This window comes from Schistocerca gregaria, chromosome X (genome assembly GCF_023897955.1).
Source record: "Schistocerca gregaria isolate iqSchGreg1 chromosome X, iqSchGreg1.2, whole genome shotgun sequence".
Classification (NCBI taxonomy): domain Eukaryota; kingdom Metazoa; phylum Arthropoda; class Insecta; order Orthoptera; family Acrididae; genus Schistocerca; species Schistocerca gregaria.
This window is the reverse complement of record NC_064931.1, coordinates 164805966-164833297: the sequence shown is the minus strand read 5'-3', so window position 1 is coordinate 164833297 and position 27332 is coordinate 164805966. Positions and strand designations below refer to the sequence as shown.

Sequence of the window (27332 nt, the reverse complement as noted above, 5' to 3'; positions counted from 1 at the left end):
TTTTAAACGGCTCCATGAATGCATTTGCCAGCTTATAAAAAGACGGAAACAGGAGTGTTGGGAGAGGTACGTCTTGACTATTGGGTGCCAACGTCACCTTCCCAAGACTGGACAAAGATCAGACATGTTTGTGGGGTACCAGACCCCGACAGGTGTTAGTGGCATTAACGTCAGTGGCGGGTTATCCACCAACACAAACGCAATTGCTGAGCAGTTTTCTGAGCACTATCCTCTAGCCTCTGCATCGGAGAATTACCCCCAGCATTTCACACCCTCAAATAGCGGATGGAAAGGAAAGCCCTCTTCTTCACTGAACGTCACCATGAACCCTAAAATGCTCCATTTACAGAGTGGGAGTCCCTCCGTGTTCTTGCACATTGCCCTGACACAGCTCCGGGCCAGATTAGATCCACAGTCAGGTGATCTAACATCCCATGTTGGTCTACAAGTGACATCTTCTTGTCATCTTCAACTGGATATGGTGCAATGGGATCTTTCCATCGCAATGGCGGGAGATCACCATCATTCCAGTGTTCAAACACGGTTCAAAACTGCTTGATGTGGATATCTATCAGCCCATCAGGCTCACCAACATTCTTTGTAAGCTGTCAGAATGTGTGGTAAGTTGGCTGTTGTGTTGGATCCAGGAGTCACGTGGCCTACTGGCTCCATGCCAGGGTGGTTTCCACTGGTGTCGCTCTACCACTAATAATCTAGTTTCCCTAAAGTCTGCCATTCGAATAGCTTTTTCCAGACGCTAACACCTGGTTGCCGTCTTTTTTGATTTACGAAATGCTTACGACATGACCAGGCGACATCATATCCTTGTCACATTATATGAGTAGGGTCTCTTTGGCTTGCTCCTGATTTTTATCCACAATTTCCTATTGCTCTGTACTTTGTGTGTCCAAGTTGGTGTTTCCCATAGCTCCCCACATATCCAGGAGAATGGGGTCCTGCACGGCTCTGTATTTAGTGTATCTATATTTTTAGTGACCATTAACTCTCTAGCATCTCTCGGGTCACCTGTCTCACCTTCTTTGTATGCTGACAACTTTTGCATTTCGTACTGCTCCACCAGTACTGATGTTGCCAAGCGGCGCCTACAGGGAGCCATCCACAAGGTGCAGTCATGGGATCTAGCCCATGGCTTCCAGTTTTCAGGCGCGAAGTCATGTGTCATGCACTTCTGTCGGTGTCATACCGTTCATCCGGAACCAGAACTTTGCCTTAATGATGATCCACTCACTGTAGTGGAGACATATTGATTCTTAGGACTGGTTTTTGATGCCCGATTGATGTGGGTTCCTCATCTTCGTCAGCCGAAGCGGAAGTGCTGGCAGCACCTCAATGCCCTCCACTGCCTGAGCAACACCAAGTGGGGTGCAGATCGCTCTATGCTGCTGCAGCTCTACAGAGCCCTTGTTCAATCCCACCTTGACTATGGGGGTCTGGTTTACATTTTAGCGGTGCCCTCAGCATTGCGTTTAATTGGCCCATACACCACTGTGGCTTTTGACTTGCAGTGGGACTTTGAGGTCGAGTCCAGTGACTAGCATCCTGGTGGAGGCCGGAGTCCCACCATTGAAGGTTAGGCGTGTACATCTGCTCGCCAGTTACATTGCACACATTCGTAGTTCACCTGAGCATCTGAATTACTATCCCCTCTTCCCACGGCGTTTCATCCCTCACATCGGAGTCCCAGGTCAGGGCTTACGATTGAGGTTTGCATCCAATCTCTTCTGCCTGAAGTGGAGACCTTGCCATTATCCCCTATACGTGAGGTCCATTGGCGCACACCTCCAGTTTCTTCTCTGTACTGACTCCTTGAGCAGCCTACAAGCAATTGGCCCCACCATCCTTTGGTAGCGACCATCCAGGAGTGCATCTATGGCTATGGGCCAGTCATTCCATGTTGTTTGTGTGGACCCCAGGCCACGTCGGAATCCCAGGAAATGAACTTGCCAAAAGGCTGGCCAAACAGGCTACACGGAAACTGCTTCTGGTGATCGGCATCCCTGTAACTGACCTGTGATCATTATTATGCCACAAAGTTTTTCAGCTTTGGGAGACGTGTGTAAGACCTCCATGCGGGCCTCTCACTGGGGCGCTGTGGTTCTCTGCCGGCACTGCATTGGCCATGTGTAGCTAACACATGGCTATCTCCTCAGTCGTGAGGACCCACCTTGGTGTCACTGTTGACTGTTGCCACATCTTGCTGGCCTGCCCTCATTTAGCCGCTCTGCGATGGACTTCCCAGCACCCTACCTTCGATATTGGGTGACAATGCCTCAACAGCAGATTTAGTTTTATGTTTTATTCATGAGGGTTTTTTTTTTTATTGTACCATCTAAGGGTGGGCATTTGGCCTTCTCTCAGAGGCCACGACCCTCCACCATTTTAACTTTGCCGCACTTTCTTTGCATTTTTTTTTTTTTTTTTTTTTTTTTTTTTTTTTTTTTTTTTTGTCTTAGTGGTCTTCTTTTCCCAGTATGTTTTCATCTCACCTTGTCTTTTTGGGGTGGACATTTTAATGCGTTGCAGAGTGGCTGGCTCGTCCTCTTTTATTATTGTGATCAGCCAGCCCAGACCATCTGCTCTATGGTTTTAATACCTCCTCCTACTTTTCCTGGTGGTGTATGTTTTCTCTGTTTTTTTGTTCCTTCCATTTGTTTTCTTTTTTCTGACTGGTCTAAAGTTGTATTTTGGGAGGTGTACTGGTTGTGGTGCGGGTAGTGTCAGTTGGGACAGGTGGAGGAAAAGGGAGGTGGGTGCCTGGGAGAGTGTTGTGGGGTGAGTGGCTAGCAGCCCCATGGGAGGAAGCTGGTTTGCTGTTTAGGAAAGTGTGGGGGGGGGGGGGGGGGGGGGGAGATAGCAGGTATGTGGGCTCAGAATGTAATGCATGATTGTAGGGCCAGTGGGGACTGGCACACGCTGAAAGCAGTGTGAGGATGTGAATTCAGAGGGGCTGATAAGGCAGAGGAAGGGGAAACTGTCAGGAGGAGGTGTGGGGGTAGTGGATTACTTGAGATTGAGGGCAATACAATTATGGGAGTGGGGTATGTTGTAAGGATAACTCTCATCTGCTTAGCTCAAGGAAGCTGGTGATGGCGGCAAGGCTCCATATGGCCTGGATTGTGAAACAGCCATTGAAATTGAGCATGTTGTGCCATCAGGTGGCCAACTTTGTTCTTGGCAACAATTTGGCAGTGGCCATTCATCATGGTGGAGAGCTGGTTGGTTGTCATACCAGCATAAAACCTGTGCAGTGTTTGCAGCCAAGTTGGTATATGACATGGCTGCTTTTGCAGGTGGCCTGGCCTCTGATGTGGTGGGATAAGCCTGTGACAGGACTGGAGTAGGAGGTGCAGAGTGAGTCGATTGGACAGATTTTGCACCTTTGTCTACCACAGGGATACGATTCCTGTGGCAAGGGGTTGGGAGTGGGTGTGGTGTTGGTATGGACTAGGATGTTGTGTAGATTGGGAAGGAGGCGGAACACCACTTTATGGGGGGTGGAAAGTATCTTGGGTAGGATGTCCCTCATTTCAGAACAGTATGAGGAGCCCTGGTGAAGGATAGGTTTCAGTATTTTTAGTCCAGAGTGATATTGTGTGGTAAGCGGGCACTTCATTGTCACCGATTCTTGGGGGTGGTGGGATGATTGGGGGTGTGAGAGGCCTACTCCAGTTCTGTCAGAGGCTTATCTTGCCCCGTCCGAGCCCGGGTCACATGTGAAAGCAGCCATGCCATGTAACAATGTGGCTGCAAATACTGCACAGCTTTTTTATGTTGGTATGATTTGACTACCAACAAATTGTTCACCAGGATGAGCAGCCACTGCTAAACTGTTGTCAAGAGCAATGTTGTCCACCCAGTGGCACAACATGCAGCTGAACACATCATACTCAATTTCAAGGGTTGCTTCACAACCTGGGCCATTACTTCTCCACTAAGTTGTGCGATGAAATCACCTAGTATGATTTGTATAACATCATACTAAAACATTGCACATCATACTAAAACCATTATACAGTAGCTCCATGAACAATAAAATACAGTTTGGTTTTACTTTAATTTTTTTGTGAAGTTTGTGCTCTTTGTGACTTATTTATTACAGTGATACATTTAATTTATTGTGTGCAATATTTTATATAATATGGTTGAATTAAGCAATTTTTTCAGTAGAGATTCATTTTTATTAAACCTACTTAAAATTGTAAAATTAGCTAAACATGTGTATAATTACAATGATGGGTGGCAGAGGGGAAGGGGGGGGGGGGGGGGGAGCAAATTTTGGAGTTCTGGCTAGGACACAGGATCACCTCAGTATAGCTCTGTTGATGGGCTGTTATGGACACTACTATGTCACATCCTTATTTTAGAAAAAACTTCAGGGCAATAGCCTACAATGAATTAAGGAAACTTTGAACAAGTACATCTACCTCTACATCTATACTCTGCAAACTACTGTGAGATGCATGGCACATGGTACATATCATTATACCAGTTATTAGGGTTTCTTCCTTTTCAAGTCATGTATGGAAAGTGGGAAGAATGATTGTTTGAAAACTTCTATGTGTGCAGTAATTATTCTTATCTTATCCTTATGATCTCCATGTGAGCTATACAAAAACTTTGTTAAAGGACTTTCTGGGGATAGTTTACGTCTACAGGAGTCTTCCAGTACAGTTCCTTCAGTACCTCTGTCACACTCTCCCACAGAGTAAACAAACCTTGTGACCATTCATGCTGCACTTCTCTTTATGTATTCATTATCCCTATTTCTCCTGTGTGGTACGCGTCCCACACACTTGAGCAATATTCTAGAACCGGTCACACAAGTGATTTGTAAGCAATCTCTGTTATAGACTTATTGCACTTCACTAGTATTCTACCAATGAATTGAAGTCCACCACCTGCTTCACCCACAACTAAACCAATCTGGTCATTCCATTTCATATCCCTACAAAGTATTACACCCAGGTATTTGTATGGGTTGACTGGTTCCATCAGTGACTCATATTATAGTCATACGATGCTATGTATTTTTTGGTTTGTGAAGTGAAAGATTTCACGTATCTGAACATTTGGAGCAAGTTGCCAATATCTGCACCACTTTGAAATCTTATCAAGATCTTACTGTATATTTATTCAGCTTCTTTCATGTAGTACTTCAATATAGATAACTGCATCATCTCCAAAAAGCCTGAATTTACTACTAATATTGTCTGCAAGGCATTAATAAACAACATGAACAGCAAGAGTCCCAATACACTTCCCTCAAGCACACCCAAACTTACTTCTACACCTTACAATGACTCACCATCCAAGCTAACATTCTGTGTCCTTCCCACCAAAAAGTCCTCAGTCAAAGCACAAATTTCACTTGATACCACATATAATGGTACTTTTGACAAATGTAGGTGTGGTATTGAGTCAAATGCTTTTTGGAAATCAAGAAATACTGCATCTTCGTGATTGCTTTGATCCAGTATGTTGTGAGAAAAGTGCGAGTTGGGTTTCACATGCTCAATGTTTTCGAAACCCATGCTGGTTGACATTGAGGTGGTCACTCTGTGCAAGATACCTCATTATGTTTGAGATCAGAAAATGATCTAACATTATACAACAAATCAATGTCAATGATATTGGACATTAGTTTTGTTAATCACTTCCATTTCCCTTCTTGTAGACGAATGTGACCTGTGCCTTTTTCCAAGAACTGAGCACCATTTCTTGTTCAAGGGATCTATGATAGATTATAGGTAGAAGAGGTGTAACTTAACTGCAAATTCAGTATAGAATGTGACAGGGGTTCCATTGGGGCTGGGAACTTCTTCTGTTTTAATGATTTCAGCTGTTTCTCAACACCACTGACACTAATACTTATGTCATTCATCTTTTCAGTGGTGTGAGGATTAAATTGAGGAAATTCTCATGCATTTTTCTTTGTAAAGAAACACTTGAAAATGGAGTTCAGCAGTTCAGCTTTTGCTTTGCTACCCTCAATTTCAGTTCCTGTCTCATTCGCTAGGGACTGGATACTAACTTTGGTGCCACTGACAGCTTTCACATTCAGCCAGAACTTCTTTGGGTTCTGTGAAAGATAACTTGACAGTATTCTGCTGCGATAGTCATTGAAGGCATCACACAATCCTCTCTTGACAGTCAAACATGTTTCATTCAGCATCTCTTTACCTGTAGCTCTACATTTTGTTTTACACCTATTATGCAGTAATCTCTGTTCCTTTAGAAGTTTTCTACAGTGACTCTATACCATGGCGGTTCCCACCCATACTGAACTGTTCTATTGTGTACATATCTGTCCAGTGCATGATCAACTAATCTTTTAAACTTGATCCTTTGCATGCCCCTGCCCTGTGCTGAAAGCTTCAAGTTCCTCAATGAGATACGACACTACAGAGTTTTTATCTAGTTTATCGAACATGTGTATCTTTCTGCTTGTTTTAGTTGTTCTTTGTGCTTTGGTAATAATTGTTGCCACAGATGCATCATTATCACTGAGACCAGTTTCAATGTGGACATACTCAAAGAGGTCAGGTCTGCTTGTTGTCATTAGATCCAACATAGATATTTCATAGCAAATCAGTGTGTGTAATTTACAGTTCAGCCAAAGAATACATCACCTCTGAATTGGCTGAACATCAACCTAGATAAACACGGGGTTCCTAACGATCTGTTGTAGGTAGTTATCAGAGAAGGCATTTAGTAATCTTTCACATGATGTCTTATCATGCCCACCACTAACAAAACTGTAATTTTCTCAGTTAATTGTTGGATGACTAAAGTCTCTATTGATGATCACAGTACGATTGGGGAATGTTCATACAAGTGAACTGAGGTCTTCTCTAAAGTTTTTGGTTACGCCAGGAGACGAGTTTGTTGGGCAGTGGAAGGAGCCAATTATCATTTTATGCCCACCCCTGATTCTGAGTCTCGCTCAAACAGTCTCACATGCATCTTCATTTTCTATCTTGGTGGATCTGAGTTTCTTGTTTACTGCAACAAATATACCATCTCCATCTCCCATTTGCCTATACTTGATATACATAAATTTTCCCCCAAAACCTCACTGCTATACATTTCAGGTTTCAACCAGCTTTCTGTACGTAGTACTATGTGAGCTTCACTGATTTTCATGAGTGCTTCAAACTGTGGCACTTTGTTGTGAATGCTTTGGCAATTTACCATTAGGATTTTAATACTCTCACCTGTGGGAAGCATTTCCTTCAGTCTTACACTGATACTTCTGTGTTTCCTAGAGCTACCATTATCTGGATTGGATGGAGAGTTGCTTAATCTAAAAAACCCATATGTGCACCCCACTCAGTCAGCTACCTGAGTAGCAGCTTCTGATGTGTAGTGCACACCTGACCCATTTAGGGGGACCCTACAGTTCTCAACTCTATGGAGTGACAGTGTAGCTTGTCACAGAACCTTCAAAGACTCTTGTTCAATCCTTCCACTCGACTCAGAACCAAAGGGCCACGATCAGTTCTGGGCACAATGCTGCAAATTATGAGCTTCATTGAAATACCATGCACAAGGCTGGTCTTCTGAACCTTCTCTGCTAGTCGCAGGAATGACCCATGAATGACCTCGGACCCCAGATGACAGGCATCATTTATTCCAATGTGCACCCCAATCTGCAGTTGGTTGCACCCTGTTCCCTCGGTGGCAGCTGGGATAGCATCTTCAACATATTGAATGAGGGCCCCAGGCATACACACTGAGTGCAGCTGGTGTCCTTTCCTGTCCCTTGCTGCCATTTCCCTAAGGGGTACCTTTATTCGCCATACGTTTGAACTGCTGATGATTAATAGACCCCTTACCCTTTTGTTCAAATGGCTCCGAGCACTATGGGACTTAACTTCTGAGTTCATCAGTCCCCTAGAACATAGACCTACTTAAACTTAACTAACCTAAGGACATCACACACATCCATGCCTGAGGCTGGATTCAAACCTGCGACTGTAGCGGTCACGCGGTTCCAGACTGAAGCGCCTAGAACTGCTCGGCCACTCCGGCCGGCTTACCCTTTTGTGTTTGCCTCCTCCTGACACCAGAGAAAACAGGTTTTTCCAAAACAGGTGAAGTGATTACAGTCCCACTGGCTCAGTTTCAGTGAAACTCAGCACTCAAACTTGTTGGTTAGGGGGAATGGTGCAACACCCTGAGTCCTCCCTGGTCCCTATCCACACCTAAATCTACTATTGACTCGCCACTCAGAGGCAAGTGGACAAGTAATGAAAGATCCTGTACTTTCTGCAGAGAAGACAAGATCCACAGGAGAGGATAGTGCTTGAGATACACATGGTACATATATCGTGGGTACATGACCCTCGGGAGCTCTTCCAACACACTGATTTTCAACAGCTGCCAATCGTTTGACAGTAGTCAGGGTGATTTCCAGCTGATTCTGAACATCAGTCAACTCATCCCATGTTTGAGAACAGCATTCACATTGGGTCTACATTCTGGCTGGTGCAATGTATTATAAGGCAGTGGAAAATAACTTTAAATTAAGCCCACTGATCATCTTTTAAGTTGTTGAGGTGAAATGTTGCTGATTCCCTATAATAATTGCAGCAAATACTTAAAACAAGATTTCTGTTGAGGCAACACAAAAACCTGGTGTAAAAATTACTGTTGTTGTTGTGGTCTTCAGTCCTGAGACTTGTTTGATGCAGCTCTCCATGCTACTCTATCCTGTGCAAGCTGCTTCATCTCCCAGAACCCACTGCAACGCACATCCTTCTGAATCTGTTTAGTGTAGTCATCTCTTGGTCTCCCTCTATGATTTTTACCCTCTACACTGCCCTCCAATACTAAATTGGTGATCCCTTGATGCCTCAGAACATGTCCTACCAATGGATCCCTCCTTCTGGTCAAGTTGTGCCACAAACTTCTCTTCTCCCCAATCCTATTCAGTACTTCCTCATTAGTTATGTGATCTACCCATCTAATCTTCAGCATTCTTCTGTAGCACCACATTACGAAAGCTTCTATTCTCTTCTTGTCCAAACTATTTATCGTCCATGTTTCACTTCCATACATGGCTACACTCCATACGAATACTTTTAGAAATAACTTCCTGACACTTAAATCTAGACTCGATGTTAACAAATTTCTCTTCTTCAGAAACGCTTTCCTTGCCATTGCCAGTCTACATTTTATATCCTCTCTACTTCGACCATCATCAATTATTTTGCTCCACAAATAGCAAAATTCCTTGACTACTTTAAGTGTTTCACTTCCTGATCTAATTCCCTCAGCATCACCAGACTTAATTCGACTACATTCCATTATCCTCGTTTTGCTCTTGTTGATGTTCATCTTATATCCTCCTTTCAAGACACTATCCATTCCGTTCAACTGCTCTTCCAAGTGCTTTGCTGTCTCTGACAGAATTACGATGTCATCGGCGAACCTCAAAGTTTTTATTTCTTCTCCATGGATTTTAATACCTACTCCAAATTTTTCTTTTGTTTCCTTTACTGCTTGCTCAATATACAGATCGAATAACATCGGCGAGAGACTACAACCCTGTCTCACTCCCTTCCCAACCACTGCTTCCCTTTCATGCTCCTAGACTCTTATGACTGCCATCTGTTTTCTGTACAAATTGTAAATAGCCATTCGCTCCCTATATTTTACCCCTGCCACCTTCAGAATTTGAAAGAGAGTATTCCAGTCAACATTGTCAAAAGCTTTCTCTAACTCTACAAATGCTAGAAACGTAGGTTTGCCCTTTCTTAATCTACCTTCTGAGATAAGTCGTAGGGTCAGTATCGCCTCATGTGTTCCAACATTTCTACGGAATCCAAACTGATCTTCCCCGAGGTCGGCTTCTACTAGTTTTTCCATTTGTCTGTAAAGAAGTCGAGTTAGTATTTTGTAGCTGTGACTTATTAAACTGATAGTTTGGTAATTTTCACATCTGTGAACACCTGCTTTCTTTGGGATTGGAATTATTATATTCTTCTTGAAGTCTGAGGGTATTTCGCCTGTCTCATACGTCTTGCTCACCAGACGGTAGAGTTTTGTCAGGACTGGCTCTCCCAAGGCCGTCAGTAATTCCAATGGAATGTTGTCTACTCCGGGGGCCTTGATTCGACTCAGGTCTTTCAGTGCTCTGTCAAATTCTACATGCAGTATCGTATCTCCCATTTCGTCTTCATCTACATCCTCTTCCATTTCCATAATATTGTCCTCAAGTACATCGCCCTTGTTTAGACCCTCTATATACTCCTTCCACCTTTCTGCTTTCCCTTCTTTGCTTAGAACTGGGTTTCCATCTGAGCTCTTGATGTTCATAGAAGTGGTTCTCTTATCTCCAAAGGTCTCTTTAATTTTCCTGTAGGCAGTATCTATCTTACCCCTAGTGAGATAAGCCTCTACATCCTTACATTTGTCCTCTAGCCACTCCTGCTTAGCCATTTTGCACTTCCTGTCGATCTCATTCTTGAGACGTCTGTATTCCTTTTTGCCTGCTTCATTTATTGCATTTTTATATTTTCTCCTTTCATCAATTAAATTCATTATTTCTTCTGTTACCCAAGGATTTCTACTAGCCCTCGTCTTTTTACTTACTTGATCCTCTGCTGCCTTCACTACTTCATCCCTCAAGGCTACCCATTCTTCTTCTACTGTATTTCTTTCACCCATTCCTGTCAATTCTATCTTCACTATCTGAATAATTTCTTTTATTTGATCATACATTTCTTCAATTTCTTCGTCATCTGCAGAGCTAGTTGGCATATAAACTTGTACTACTGTAGTAGGTGTGGGCTTTGTATCTATCTTGGCCACAATAATGCGTTCACTATGCTGTTTGTAGTAGCTTACCCACATTCATATTTTCCTATTAATTATTAAACCTACTCCTTTATTACCCCTATTTGATTTTGTGTTTATAACCCTGTAGTCACCTGACCAGAAGTCTTGTTCCTCCTGCCACCGAACTTCACTAATTCCCACTATATCTAACTTTAACTTATCCATTTCCCTTTTTAAATTTTCTAACCTACCTGCCCGATTAAGGGATCTGACTATCCATGCTCCGATGTGTAGAACGCCAGTTTTCTTTCTCCTGATAACGACATCCTCTTGAGTAGTCCTCACCCAGAGATCCAAATGGGGGACTATTTTACCTCCGGAATATTTTACCCAAGAGGATGCCATCATCATTTAATCATACAGTAAAGCTGCATGCCCTTGGGAAAAATTACGGCCGTAGTTTCCCCTTGCTTTCAGCCGTTCACAGTACCAGCACAGCAAGGTCGTTTTGGTTAATGTTACAAGGCCAGATCAGTCTATCATCCAGACTGTTGCCCCTGCAACTACTGAAGAGGCTGCTGCCCCTGTTCAGGAACCACACGTTTGTCTGGCCTCTCAACAGATACCCCTCCGTTGTGGTTGCACCTACGGTACGGCTGTCTGTATCGCTGAGGCACGCAAGCCTCCCCACCAACGGCAAGTTTCATGGTTCATGGGGGGGAAGTAAAAAATAAATAAATAAATAAATAAAAATTACTAGTTTCGTAAAACGTTTTGGTGTTAAAAATAGTTGTTAGCAAACTCGAAAACAGAATTAATTTACGATATAATATATAGGACTACTCCTCTTTAATGGAAAATTAGATGTAATACCATATATTAGTTAGAAAATCTGCTGCAATAAACATGCTGATTTGTTACAGATTGCTCATAGATTATGCAGAAGACAGTGGTAGCTTCCAAAAATTCTTGAAAATGCGTGTTTATCTATGTTGATGTTCAGCCAATTCAGAGGTGATGTGTTCTTTGACTGAACTGTAAATTACACACACTGATTTGCTATGAAATATATTATATATCCAAAACAATTGTACCGGAAACTTACAGAACTATAGTTTTGTAAGCATCCAAAAATTCTCAGAATAACCTATCTCTCATGTAATTGTACAATGAAATTAGAGAATGATTGTTTTGGATGAAGATAGGCCTGCCATTCTCAAAAATTTTGACAGAGCAGTGTTAAGTTTAAGCCTACAATTGACGATAGTAGTAAGAGTTTATCACAGTACTCACAAATGTTCAAAATTTCACATTATATCACAGTGCAAATGGGTATTGGTGCAGTCTGAAAGATTATGCAGGAACGAAGTGAACAGTAAGATATGCAAATCTAGAACTTTAAATTGGCACATGATCTTGTACACATGGTTTCACACAAAGAAAATTCCTAAGTCAGTTTTTATATATATAAATAAATGTGTATGTTGCATAGATATTTCACTTAGCTGATTCTGTACACACTTGTACAATAGTGTGCCGAAGAAGAACACTGCAGCATGAGTTTATCTCAATCAAAGCCCCAGTTTTGCTGCTTTGTTACCTCAGTCATTTGTAAGCGTAATGGTACACCTTTTTTCCCTTTAAGAAAGTACGGTTACAATGATTCTGTGGTATAGTTGGGAATAATGTATGTAGGAGATGAAGTATAAAGTAGAATACAGGGCTTTTTTAGAGTGAGTCAGCAACCAAGATTTTATGTAGATGTGGTACTGAAAGTACTCATATTAACCAGCCCTCAAACTGCTCGCAAACTGAAACATGCTATTTGATCCACAAAGCTTTCCTTATGAAAGAGATAATGTAAAGTAGCTAGTTTTAAGAAATATTTCCATGTCCAGGTGTAAACAATCAAATATGGTTTAGCTCTTACCTGCCAGGTAGGAAACAAAGAGTAATTTTAACTTCAAATGGAACCAATTATTTATAAGACTGGAAAACAGTTCCCCAAGGTTCGATATTGGGTCCCTATCTGTTTCCTTTTTACATAAATGACCTATCACTTGCTATTGATGTTCATTAATTTTTATTTGCTGGTGATGCGTCAGTTCTAATTGAAAATGAGGTATCTGAAAATATTCCAGAAAAAGCCAGAAATACTTTAGAAAAACTTGAATCTTGGTTCTATCAAAATGGACTAAAACTAAATGTAACTAAAACCAAAATGATGCAATTTGAAGCTAAATCAGTAGAAAGGAGTGAAATAAAGATAACTTGCAATGATCAAGTTCTTAGGCCTAAATCTTGACAAAAATTTAAATTGGAGGGTACACATAGATTACTTAGCAACTAAGCTGAACAACTTAGCATTTGCAATGTATATTTTGTCAGGTGCCACAAACATAGATACCAGAAAGATAGTTTATCACTGCTACTTTGAGTCAGTTATTTGTTATGGCATAATCTTCTGGGGAAATTCAGCAAATGCCACCAGGATCCTAGTAATTAGGAACATGTGTGTTGAAAAAAAAAACTGTCAACCGCTGTTAAATAATTTAAAAATACTGTACCATGGACACTTTCTGTTTTGACCACAACTACAGCACTCGCCACAGAGATAACTTCAAACTTCCAACACATCGCTTAAAACTTTATGCCCAAATGCCAGAGTATATGAGGTTAAAAATTTTCAATAAAATAAAAGGCAGTAATATATTTAAACTGGAGATTGATTCACTGAAAAGATTGCTCTTTACTCTTCTAGTGGAAAAATGTTATAATTCTGTCGATGAATCCAGCTTCACAGTCTGAACACAGGGATTGTATTACATGTATTATTTTATGTACATGTGTAGCTGTAACTTAGAAATGTAAAATATAATGTAAACTTTTGTATTTCTCGTAAAGAAGTGAAAAAAGTTTCTTTTGTAAACCTTGACATTTCTCCTGTACATCAAATCAAATGATTTGAAAATTGTACATAATGAGATGAATAAATCACATATCACAATGATTGTTGACTGTTATTTCAGAAGTGTGGGTTGCATATATTATCTTACTTTCCAGCAAACATAAAACTACATTCATAAATTTTACTTCTTTAAACATACCACTAAACTTTGAGAGAGAAAAATCTGGGTCCTTTCATTACCACAAAAGTGAAGATGGGTGATTGCTGTGTTCTGATGGATACCACTAAGAATCAAAATATGTTCTTATCTGTGGGGCATGGTGCTTGTAGCATCAATGTATCTTCAGTTCATATAGAAACAGAAAACGATACCCTTTTTCATTATGAAAGCAGAGTTGGTAGAAGACACTCTGTCTCTGAGACACACTGCCCAAACAATGTGTTTAGTGCTCTAAGATGATGAAAGCCATTACTGTTAGGTGACATAATTAACTGTGAATAATCAGTGTGTTCAGAATTATGAAGGTCACATAGTTGTTCCTTGTGCGATTAATTTTTACAATTTGTGCAATAAAAAGTATGTATTGCTCTCATAGGACGTTCCAGCCACATGAAGGAACCATTCAGGCTGTTGCATTTGCTCCAGATTCCTGCTATTACATAACAGCCTGTTCCCAAGGAGTCATGAAGTTGTGGGAAGTTACTAATGAAGAAGAAACAATTAACTCCCTGATTTCAGTTGATGATGTTCATGACCTTGGTGTTACAGGATGTGATTTTTCACCAGTTCAAGGCCTCACAGGTGTGTTAAAAGCATTTTTAATCACCTGTGCCCCTGTATGATGTTGCAGTATAAATTATGTTAATAATCTAGAGTAGCATATTAATGACCATACATATTACAATTACTCAACCACTGAATATTTTAACTATAGCATCATTGACTAACATAAAATATTAGACTCCACTTAATTATTATTTGAATTTGTTGTATACATCACTGAACAAATCACACAGTAGTACTGCATAATTTGTATTAATCAGGTGCTAATGATCATGTATTAATATGAATTTGCTGTTTTAAAAGGAATTTTTATTGCTGAATCTTAATTCTGTCTTTGTTAGGCACATTAAGATTAAAAGAATGATTCCCTCTGTGAAATTTGTTTTCTTTCTGCATTTATGGAAAAGCTAAAACTTACTCAATGTCTGTCTACTGAGATTAGATTCTTTGTAGGTTTCCCCTACCTGTTTTAATACTTTCATCTTTTAATGTATAAAATGAATATCTCACAAATGTACTGCTAAATGACATAAACTATAATCTATTGCTTATTCATTCTCTGGTACTGTGACAATTAACTAATACCAGGATGCATTTGTGCTCACCAGATAAAATAATGGCTATATTTAATAAATGTCTCTAATGTACAGGGTGGTTATAATTAAACTTTCACTACTTGAGCCAGTGTAGACAGAAAACTATTTACCATATGGTTACCCAACTTTATAGGAATGATGTTCATACTGTGCACTGCAGGATTTGAGGTTTTAGTGGTGGTTGTGTCATGATGTGCTGTTAGGCTCCAGGACTGGTACGACAACATATCACTGAAACACAAACATTGGCATCCCATACAGTTGCAGACAGTCAACATGGGTCTGGAAGAGGTGAGCAGGGCTTTACTCGTATGCTGTTTTATCAAAACAACAGCGATAATGCTGCTGCTCTTCATAGGTATTGATGCATTAAAGTAATATGGAGAAGTCATCTTTGCATGCCAGGGTTGAAGAATGCGATCCAGAAGTTGACTGACAATTTGGGAATTGTTCATGGGAGAGGCAGAAGGCCAACTGCGTCACTAATCTTTGAAGAAGTTACTGTTGCCATGTTTGAGAATGATGCTGTGTGTGATCTTCAAACATTGCACAAGCTGTGTCATTACAGCTAAACAGCCCATGGGCAAACATCCCACCTGAGATGTTTCAGGCAGTAGTATAGCAATATCTGGTGTGGTTCCAGGCTGTCATGGATGCAGCTGGTCATCACATTGAGCAGCATTTACAACCTGGAATGTAAATGTGCTACATAAGTAGCAGATATTACCCTCTCATGTGAAAATGTGTTTCTTTTAGTGTTTTATTTGTTATTTCTCTTCCTCATGTCCTTACAAATGTTTTCACCAAATTTCATTGTCCTACAAGCATGGTCACCACCTCAAGTAGCTAAAGTTTAATTATAATAACCCTGCATAATAAGTGTCAACTTTTTTCTTTTTATCAACATGAAGTCTATGCAGAAGCAAGATGTGATGATAAGAGGAGGGATTTGTAGAGCAGGGCCTATGGGTTTGTTTGTTTGTTTGTGTTGTTGTTGTTGTTATTGGTGGTGGTGGTGGTGGTGGTGGTGGTGAACATCTTCTTCTTCAATCTGAGGGCTGATTTGGTACAGCTCTTCACACTACTACCAACTTGCTTACTATATTTTAGTATCCCTCTACAATTTTTACCCTCCACACATTCTTCCAATACTAAATTGGTGATACCTTGATGTTTGATGTCTCAGAATGTGTACTACGAGGTGCATTCAAGTTCTAAGGCCTCCGATTCTTTTTCTATTTAACTACTCAACCAAAATCGATGAAACTGGCATTACTTCTTGACGTAATCGCCCTGCAGACGTACACATTTTCACTACGCTGACTCCATGATTCCATGGCAGCGACGAAAGCTTCTTTAGGAGTCTGTTTCGACTACTGGAAAATCGCTGAGGCAATAACAGCACGGCAGTTACCCAAAATTTTTTTGGTGGCGGTGAATGTGTGCTTCCATTGAGCCGACTGGCGCTTTGTTTCTGGATTGAAAAATGGCATCCACGTCTCATCCATTGTCACAACCGACGAAAAGAAAGTCCCATTCATGCTGTCGTTGCGCGTCAACATTTCTTGGCAACATGCCATGTGGGCAGCCATGTGGTCGTCCGTCAGCATTTGTGGCACCCACCTGGATGACACTTTTGACATTTTCAAGTCGTCATGCAGGATTGTGTGCACAGAGCCCACAGAAATGCCAACTCTGGAGGCGATCTATTCAACAGTCATTCGGTGATCCCCCAAAACAATTCTCTCCACTTTCTCGATCATGTCGTCAGACCGGCTTGTGCGAGCCCGAGGTTGTTTCGGTTTGTTGTCACACGACGTTCTGCCTTCATTAAACGCCACGAACGCACTTTCGACACATCCATAACTCCATCACCACATGTCTCCTTCAACTGTTGATGAATTTCAATTGGTTTCACACCATGCAAATTCAGAAAACGAATGATTGCGCACTGTTCAAGTAAGGAAAACATCGCCATTTTAAGTATTTAAAACAGTTCTCATTCTCGCCGCTGGCAGTAAAATCCCATCTACCGTACGGTGCTGCCATCTCTGGGACATATTGACAATGAACACGGCCTCATTTTAAAACAATGCGCATGTTTCTATCTCTTTCCAGTCCGGAGAAAAAAAATCGGAGGCCTTAGAACTTGAATGCACCTCGTATCAACCAGTTCCTTATTTTAATCAAATTGGGTCACAAATTCCTTTTTCCCCCAATTCTGTTCAGTACCTCCTCATTGGTTATATGATATACCCATTTAATCTTAGACATTATTCTGTAGCACTACATGTCAATAGCTTTTATTGTCTTCTCATCTGAACTGTTTACTGTTCCTGTTTTGCTTCCATACGAGGCTACACTACAGACGAATACCTTCAGAAAATATTTCCTAACACTTAAAGTTATACTCACTGTTGTTAAATTTCTTCTTCAGAAATATTTTTGTTGCCATTGCTGTTCTCTGTCTCCATCCTCTCTGCTTCAGTCATAATCAGTTAGTTTAGTGCCCAAATAGCAAAACTCATCTACTATTTTTAGTGTCTTATTTCCTAATCTAATTTCCTTACCATCACCTGATTTAATTCTACTGCATTCCATTACTCTTATTTTGCTTTTGTTGATGTTCATCTTATATCCTCCTTTCAAGAGACTTTCCATTCCGTTCAGTGCTCTTCCAAGTCATTCCTGTCTGAGAGAATTACAAGTCATTGGCAAATCTCAACGTTTTTATTTCTTATCCATGAACTTCAATTCCTTCTCCAAATTTTTTTAGCTGCCTCCAAATTTTTTTAGCTGCTTGTTCAATGTACAGATTGGCAGCTACTGCAAGTTGGTGTGCTGGAAGAGCTTCCGAAGGTCATGTACCTGTGGTACCAGAGAGTCCTCTAATACTGTCCCCTCCTTGTGGATCCTGTCTGCTCTGCAGGAAGTATGGGATCTGTCATTCTATGTCCAACTGACTGACAGGCATCTCAATAGTAGATCTAGGCATCCTGTGCTGGGTAGACATGTCCGGGGGGACTCAGGGTGTTATACTGAGTCACCTAACCAACAAGTCTGAAGTGCCGTGTTTCACTGGAATGGAAACTGAGCTAGTAGGACTCACTTCACCTGTTCTGGAGGAACTTGCTTTGTCCCATGTCATGGGGAGGCAAACACAAAAGGGTTGGGTCTATTAATCATGGGCAGTTCAGACTTATGGCAAATAATGGTACCTATTACAAAAATGGCAGCAAGGGACAGGAAGGATCACCAGGTACACTCAGTGTGGATGCCTTGGGGCCTCATTCAACATGTTGAAGAGGCTAATCTGGCAGCCCTAGTGGGACCTGGATGCAACCAACTGCAGATTTTGGCACATGTTGGAACAAGCAACCCTCCGAGGTCATATTTGGATCATTCCAGCAACTGGCAGAGAAGGTTGAGAAGACCAGCCTTGCACATGGACTTTCAATGAAGCTCACAATTTTCAGCATTATTCCCAGAACTCATCATGGTCCCCTGGTGCTGAGTCAGAGGAAGGACTGAACCAGAGACTTCAAGGGTTCTGTGGCAAGCAAGGCTGTGACCCCATAGGGTTAGTTGTGCACTACAAATCAGAGCCTGCTACCTAGGCAGCTGATCATATGTGGGGTGCACACAAGGTTTTTTTGGATTAGGCAACTTTGCATCCAGTCCAGATAATGACAACTGTAGAAGACCCAGAAGTGTTAGTGTGAGGTGCAAAACAATGCCCCCTACAGGCGAGAGTGTTAAAGACAAGAGTATTAAATCAGAGTAGTTAACTGCCAAAGAATTTGCATCTAAGTGCCAGTATGTGAAGTGTTCCTGAAACACAGTGATGCACATACAGAAACCTAGTTGAAACTTGAAATTGATAGTAGTGAGATTTTTGGGGAAAATTTAAGTATTTATGGAAAGGATAGGCTAATGGGAAATGGAGGTGGTGTATTTGTCACAGTGGACAAGAAAGTCAGACCCATCGAAATTGAAATTGAATATGCATGTGAGGTTGTTTGGGCAAGACTCAGTATCAGGGTTGAGCATAAAATGGTAATTGGATCCTTCTATCACCCACCAGACTCACTTCCTGATGTAACTGAAAGCTTTCGAGAGACCTTTAGTTCACTTGTATGTTACTTCCTCAATCCTTCTGATGACTTCAATCACACAAAACTATAATTTTCCCAATTGACTGTTGGTAGTATCAGGCATGGCAAAACATCGTGTTAAACATTACTAAATACCTTTTCTGAAATCTACCTAGAACAGATAGTTCAGAATCCCACTCCTGGCAGAAATGAGTTAAACCTAATGGCAACAAAATAGACCTGACATCTTTGACTGTCCACATAAAAACTGGTATCAGTGCCCATGACAAGGTTGTGGCAACAATGATTATCAAAGTACAAAGGACAACTAAAACAAGAAGGAAGATATATATGGTCAGTAAAATAGACGAAAAAAGTGATAATGTTGATCTCAATTAGGAACTTGAAATTTTCAGCACAGGACAGGAGCATGTAGAGGAGCTACAGCTCCAGTTTAAAAGCTTTGTTGACATTCACTCGATAGATGTGTACCTAGTAAAACAGTTTATAATTGGAGGTTCCTCCAAGGTATACAATCACTGTAAAAAGCTTCTAAATAAACATGCACTACTACATAATAGGAGTAAAGCAAAGCATAGGGCTATAGATAAAGAGCTGCTAAGTGAAACGCATTTGGCCGTCAAGAGAGCAATGCAGGAAGCCTTCAGTGACTACTATAGCAGAATATTGTCAAATGATCTTTCAAAAAAAAACCACAGAAATTCTGGTTTTAACTTATTGTCCTGTCACTCGTGAGTGAGACAGGAACTAAAGCTGAGGGTAGCAAAGCAAAAGTTGAAGTGCTTAACTCTGTTTTCAAATGTTCTTTTACTAAGGAAACCAAGGAGAATTGCCCCAGTTTAATCCTTGTACCTCAGCAAAGGTGAGTGAAATAAGTGTTAGTAGTGTTGAGAAACAGCTGGAATCATTAAAATTGAACAAAGCTCCAGGGCCCAGGAATCCCTATCAGATTCTACAGTTAGCCCGTCTTCCAACCATAATCTATTGTAGCTCCCTTGAATAAAAAACAATGCTCAGGAGTTGGAAGAAAGCACAGATCACACTGGTGTGCAATAAGAATAGTGGAAGTGATCAACACAACTATCAACCATTATCTTTGACATTGGTTTGTTGTAGAATGTTAGAACATATTCAGAGCTCAGACATAATGAGGTATCTCGAGCAGAATGACCTCCCCCTTGCCAGCCAGCATGGATTCCGAAGACATTGGTCACATGGATCCCAACCCGCACCTTTCTCACATGACATCCTGAAAGCTTTGGACCAAGGCAGTCAGGTAGATGCAGTGTTTCTTGATTTCTGAAAAGTGTTTTACTCAGTACCATATATATGCTTATTTTCAAAATTATAACCACATGGGCCATCAAGCGAAATTTGTGACTGATTGAGGATATTTTGGTAGGGAAGATATAGCATGTTACCTTGATGAAGAGTCATTGCCAGAGGTAGAAGTAATTTTGGGTGTGCCCCAGTGAAGTGTGTTGGGATCCTTGCTGTTCATGTTGTATATTAATAACCGTGTAGCAAATATTAATAGTAACTTCAGATGTTTTGTAGATAATGCAATTATCTGTAGTGAAGTGCTTTCCGAAAGAAGCTGCACAAATATTCAGTCAGAACTTGATAAGATTTCAAAGTGAGGCAAAGATTGGAAACTTGCGTCATATGTTCAGAAATGTAAAATTGTACACTACACAAAATGGAAAAATGTAGTACCCTTTGACTGTAATATCAATGAGTCTCTGTTGGAATCAGCCAATTCCTGCAAATATCTGGACATAACACTTTGTAGAATATGAAATAGAATGATCACATAGGCTCTTTGTAGGTAACACAGATGGTAGACTTTGGTTTATTGGTAGAATACTGGGAAAATTCAGTCAGTCTGCAAAGGAGATTGCTTACAAATCACTGGTGGCTCAAGTGTGTGGTACCAGTACCAAATAGTACTGACAGCAGATACTGAATGTACACAGCAAAGAGCAGCATGAATGGTCACAGGTTTGTTTGACCCATGGGGGATGTACCCTCTGCCATGCACCACTACACAGTGGTTTGTAGAGTATAGATGTTGATGTAGACTGAATAACATCACGGATAGTCTACAACCTTGTCTCACTTCATTGTCAACTACTGCTTCCTTTTCACTCTACTTTACTCTTATAACTGCCTGAAATCTTTTACTCCCTGAATTGTGCACCTGCTGCCTTCAGGACTTCAAAGAGTGCATTACAGTTCACACTGACAGAAGCTTTCTCCAAATCTACAAAAGCTATGAATGTAGTTTGCCTTTTCATAAAGCTTGTAAGATAAGTTGTAGGGTCAGTATTTCTTCATGTGTTCCTACATTTCTTCGGAATCCAAACTGATCTTCCCCGAAGTCAGTTTCTGTGAGTTTCTCCATTCTTTTGTAAATAATTCTTGTTACTATTTTGAAACCGGTTTAATAAGTCGTTAAACCAGCAGTTCAATAATATTCACACCTGTCTGCACCTGCTATAATTTAATTGGAATTATTACAATCTCCTTGAATTCTGAGGGTATTTTGCCTGTCTCATTCATATTGTATACCAGGTGGAATAGTTTTGTTATAGCTGGCTCTTCCAAAGCTATTAGTTGTTCTGAAGGAATGTTGTCTATTCCATGGGCCATGTTTATACTTAGGTCTTTCAGAGCTTTGTCAAATTCTTCCTGCAGTGTCATATCTACTATCTCATCTTCATCTGTGTCCTCTACACTTTGTATAATATTGCCTTTAAGTAAATGTCCCTTGTATAGACCTTTTATATACTTCTTCCATCTTCCAGTTGTCCCTTCTTTACTTAGTACTACCATATTTACCTAAGTATAAGACGATTCTGAGTATAAGATGGCCCCCCCCCCCTCTCTTTTTTTTAAGAGGTTGCTTCAGAAAAAATGGTTTTTAACACATTCTGATTAATCAAAATTACAAACTTTTTTACAGACATGAAATATTTGCCAAAAAGTTCACACCATACATCTTCTAAGCTGATGCCATTTATTGATTTTCTACATTTTTATAATACTAGGAGAAATAAAATAAACAAAAAGAAATTGTTTGTATCATTATAATCTTCATTGGGACTGATTTTCCTTCCTGTTTCAACTGAATGTCACCATCTTGTTCTGAAGCTGATGAAAAGCTGTTAATGTTTTTACCTGTTGTTTTAACACTTGAGTGGCAACTGAATTTCTCATCCACTTAGTAAATCATTACAGTCTCTCATAACTAGGTAAAATATTGTTCTGTATTCTGTATCTACAAATGTTTTTTTAAGGACAACATTTATGTTTTTGAATGTTACCTTTGGTTAAAAAGTGGCATTAATATTTGTATACAGTATCCATACATGTATGAGAACATTTATTGCAAACCTGTTCAGACACAACAAAATTTTACATTATGATCGAATTTAACAGAGCAATAGCAATGGTCTGGTGGTGGTGGTTAGTGTTTAACGTCCCGTCGACAACGAGGTCACTAGAGACGGAGGGCAATCTCGGGTTAGGGAAGGATTGGTAAGGAAATCGGCCGTGCCCTTTCAAAGGAACCATCCCGGCATTTGCCTGGAGCGATTTAGGGAAATCACGGAAAACCTAAATCAGGATGGCCGGAGACGGGATTGAACTGTCGTCCTCCCGAATGCGAGTCCAGTGTGCTAAACACTGCGCCACCTCGCTCGGTAACAATGGTCTGTTGTAGTAGATATTTAGTTGTCTCTCATGTATCTCTGGCACTTGTGCTGTGTGAGTCAGTGTCACGCGTGATTGTTCGAGCAACGTCGACACTGTATCAAGTGCTTCAGTGTATCAGGGAATCTCGAGCCTATTGGAATGCAAGTGTAATTTGCTGAGCCCTGCCCTTCCAGATTCTTCAAACTGTTGACCTCAGCAACAATAGTTTAATCTGCGAATATAAGACTACTCTGTATTTTTCTAATGACATGTTTGGGAAAAAACGTAATCTTATAAACAGATAATTATGGTAGTTTTCCATCTGAGCTCTTGATATTCATACAGCTGCTTTTCTTTTCTCCAAACATCTCTTTAATTTTCCTATAGGTGGCATCTTTATCCCGTAATCATATGTACTTCTGTATCCTTACATTGATCTTATTGCCATTCCTGCTTAGCCGATTTGCAGTTTCTGCCAGTCTCATTTTTTAGACATTTGTATTCCCTTTCAACTGCTTCATTTGCTGCATGTTTATATTTTCTCCTTTCATCAATTAAATTCAGTGTCTTCTGTGATATCCAGGGGTTTCTACTAAGCCTTCATTCTTTGCTGCCTTCACCATTTCAACTCTCAAAGCTACCCATTTGTCATCTACTGTATTTGTTCTCCTGTTTAAGTCAATTGTTGTTCCCTCGGAAACACTCAACAACCTCTGGTTCTTTCAACTTATCCAGCACCCATCTCCCAACTTTTGCAATTTTTTCAGTTTTAATCTACAATTCATAACCAATATATTGTGGTCAGAGTCCACATCTGCCCCAGGAAATGTCTTACAGTTTGAAACATGGTTCTGAAAGCACTTGTTTTACAATTATATAAGTAAACCTTCTAGTGTCTCCAGGTTGTGTCCATATATACATCATTCTTTCGTGATACTTAAACTAAGTGTTCGCGATGATTAAATTAGGCTCTGTGCAAAATTCTGCCAGACAGTGTCCTCATTCATTCCTTTTCTGAAATCCATATTCACCTGCTACTTTTCCTTCTCTTCCTTTACCTATTATCACAATTTTCATCTCCCTTAAATAATCTTAATAATTTATTTTATCTCATTATACATTTTTTCAATCTCTTCATTACCAATGGAGCTAGTTGGCATATAAACTTGTGCTACTGTGCTGATTGTTGGCTTCATGTCTATCTTGGCTACAATAATGCGTTCACTGTGCTATACTGGGTGAAATAATGATAGAGCAGGAATAGATGCAATAATGAATAAGAAAAATGGCCATATAGTAAAGGGTTATTTGTGTCAAACAGAAAATATACTTTGATGACCAGCAAAATGAGTGTGCAGCAGGCACTGTAATTACACATACCAGTGAAGTTAAAGATAGATACGATAATATTAGTGAACTGCTAAAGTATGTCAAGGGGGATGAGAACTGGGTAGGAGAACAAGTGAAATAATCTTCAAAGAGGTGTGTAAATGCAGCTGGAAAAGTACTGAAATTGGATCAATATCAGATGAGATACTAGAATTAATAAAGAACCAAAAAGAAAAATAGTTGAAAGTGAATAACGGCTATACGGGGTGTTAAAACTATCCAGTATTACAGGGGATGATAGTATGCATCAAAGCAAAACAAAAATGTCTAATGACCAAAGGTCCTACAAAGCATATGTTATGACATACAGTATGTGATCAAAAGTATTCGGACACCCCCAAAAACATATGTTTTTCGTATTAGGTGCATTGTGCTGTCACCTACTGCCAGATACTCCACATCAATGACATCAGTAGTAATTAGACATTGTGAGAGAGCAGAATGGGGCACAGTGCGGAACTCAGACTTCGAATGTGGTCAGGTGATTTGGTGTCACTTGTGTCATACGACTATACGCGAGATTTCCACATTCCTAAGCATCCCTAGGTCCACTGTTTCCACTGTAATAGTGAAGTGGAAACGTGAAGGGACACATACAGCACAAAAGCGTAGAGGCCAACCTCGTCTGTTGACTGACTGACTGAGATCGCCGACAGTTGAAGAGGGTGGTAATGTGTAGTAGGCAGACATCTATCCAGACTATCACACAGGAATTCCAAACTACATCAGGATTCACTGCAAATACTATCACAGTTAGGCAGGAGGTGAGAAAACTTGGATTTCATGACAGAGCAGCTGCTCATAAGCAACACATCACGTCAGTAAATGCCACATGGTGAGTTGCATGGAGCATAAACATTGGATGATTGAACAGTGGAAAAGCATTGTGTGGAGTGACGAATCATGGTACGCAATGCGGCGATCTGCTGGCAGGGTGTGGGTGTGGTGAATGCCCGGTGAACATCATCTGCCAGCGTGTGTAGTGCCAACAGTAAAATTCAGAGGTGGTGGTGTTGTGGTGTGGTCATGTTTTTCATGGAAGGGGCATGCACCCCTTGTCGTTTTGCATGCCACTATCACAGCACAGTCCTCCATTGATGTGTTAAGCACCTTCTCACTTCCCACTGTTGAAGAGCAATTTGGGGATGATGATTGGATCTTTCAACAAGATCGAGTACCTGTTCATAATGCACGATCTGTGGTGGAGTGGTTAAATGACAGTAACATCCCTGTAATGGACTAGCCTGCACAGAGTCTGACATTAATCCTATAGAACACCTTTGGGATGTCTTGGAATGCTGACTTCATGCTAGGCCTCACCGACCAACATCGATACCCCTCCTCAGTGCAGCACTCCATGAAAAATTGGCTGTCATTCCCCAAGAAACCTTCTAGAACCTGATTGAACATATGCCTGCCAGAGTGGAAGCTGTCATCAAGGCTAAGAGTGGGCCAACACCATATTGAATTCCATCATTACCGATGGAGAGCACCACGAACTTTTCAGCCAAGTGTCTGGATACGTTTAATCACATAGTGTATGAACACATCGTTCGTAGGAGGTGCTCTTCTGATTTCGTCCATGGCAATGTATTACTTGTCCTAATATGAATGACTACCCGATAATTAAAGTCAGTTACAGCCCCTGGCATGGAATGCTGCAAGGTAGGAAGGCCCCACAAACATGAAGTGGCAGATATGAGCACCGTTGTTGCATTGGCGCACCATTTCATACCAAGGTCAACAGCGTGCTGGGATAATGCCATCCAGTATTGATGTAAACATTAGTTGTCTCAGTTCTCTGCAGTGAGTTGTCCCTTTTATGTTGTGTCATTGTCCTGTAGTCTTGTTACACCTGTTTACATTTGCGTACGTTTCTCCTAACTCGAAGTGCATACTGTGATGTTTGGTTTACTTGACCTGTAATCATGTTACATCTCTTTACATTCACATACATTTCTCCTAACTTGAGGTACATGCTATGATATTTTGCCCATTTGCATGTTTGTGGTGCAGTACAACATGTTTCCTCTATTGCAGATACTGTGACAACCTAGCAATGAGGGCCTTTCATTCCACAAGGAAAATGACAGACATAATTTACTGCTATAGTTTAGCAGATTGAGTTAATCTGAGAGCCCATAACCTGTACACTGAATGATTTCCAGCACTGGGTACCATCTGTTAAGCTCTTCAGCCAATTGTTACAGCATCTTGGGGAAACAGGTTCGAGAAACCATGAAATAAACCAGGAGAAATTAGACCAATTGAAAATAAGGACATATTGCTAGAAGATGAGGTGGCAGATACAATACTCTTTTCTGAACTTCAGTAGCTTTCCATCAACTCAGAAGAAACAATTGCCCAGGTATTATTGAAATACCAGTGGCACGCCACCTGGAATCAGGCCAAGGGGTGGAGCAACAACTTTATAGCTCACAAATGAAATTAGGATAACTAGAGATGTTCTATCAGATTTTGAAAAGAATATAATTGTTGCACTTCTGAAGAAAGCAAGAGCAGATAGATATTACTGCACATCAGTGTGCTGTCACATGCATAAAAAATACTAACAAATATACTATATCAAAGAATGGGCTGGAAAATTAAGGTGTATTAGGAAAGGACCATTTTAGCCTTAGGGAAATAAAGGGCATTCAAGAAGGCACTTTAGCACTGTGAGTAATGATAGAGGGCAGATTTAGCAAAAACAAGAATACATTGAAATAAAATGTTTTTCTCTCCAAAGCAGTGTGGTATCAACTACAGAGATAGAAGGATAATAACTTCTCTTAACACAAAGCAGTCAGGAGTTATTAGCATTGATAGAATGATACAAGAAGGCCAAATCAGCAAATGTGTAAGGCAGAATGGCTCTTTTTCAGTATAGATATTCAGTTTGGGTCCAAGGGAAATGTAGGAACTCGTGAGGCAATACTGACCTTATGACATATCTTAAAAGGTAGACGGAGAAGGCTAAACCTACATGTATAGCTTGCATTCGTGGTTTAGAGAAAGCTTTTGATGAGTAAATTCATTGT

General features: G+C 40.6%; 1 protein-coding gene across 5 annotated transcripts in view; it reads left to right on the top strand.

Moving 5' to 3' along the window:
* Positions 1-27332, top strand: part of LOC126297649 (WD repeat, SAM and U-box domain-containing protein 1-like) — a 223542-nt gene that overhangs the window by 15733 nt on the left and 180477 nt on the right. For all 5 annotated transcript variants that reach the window (XM_049988728.1, XM_049988727.1, XM_049988729.1 and 2 more), the window contains exon 5: positions 14308-14513. In XM_049988728.1, coding sequence (XP_049844685.1) covers positions 14308-14513 — 206 coding nt within the window. The remainder of the gene's footprint in view (positions 1-14307; positions 14514-27332) is intronic.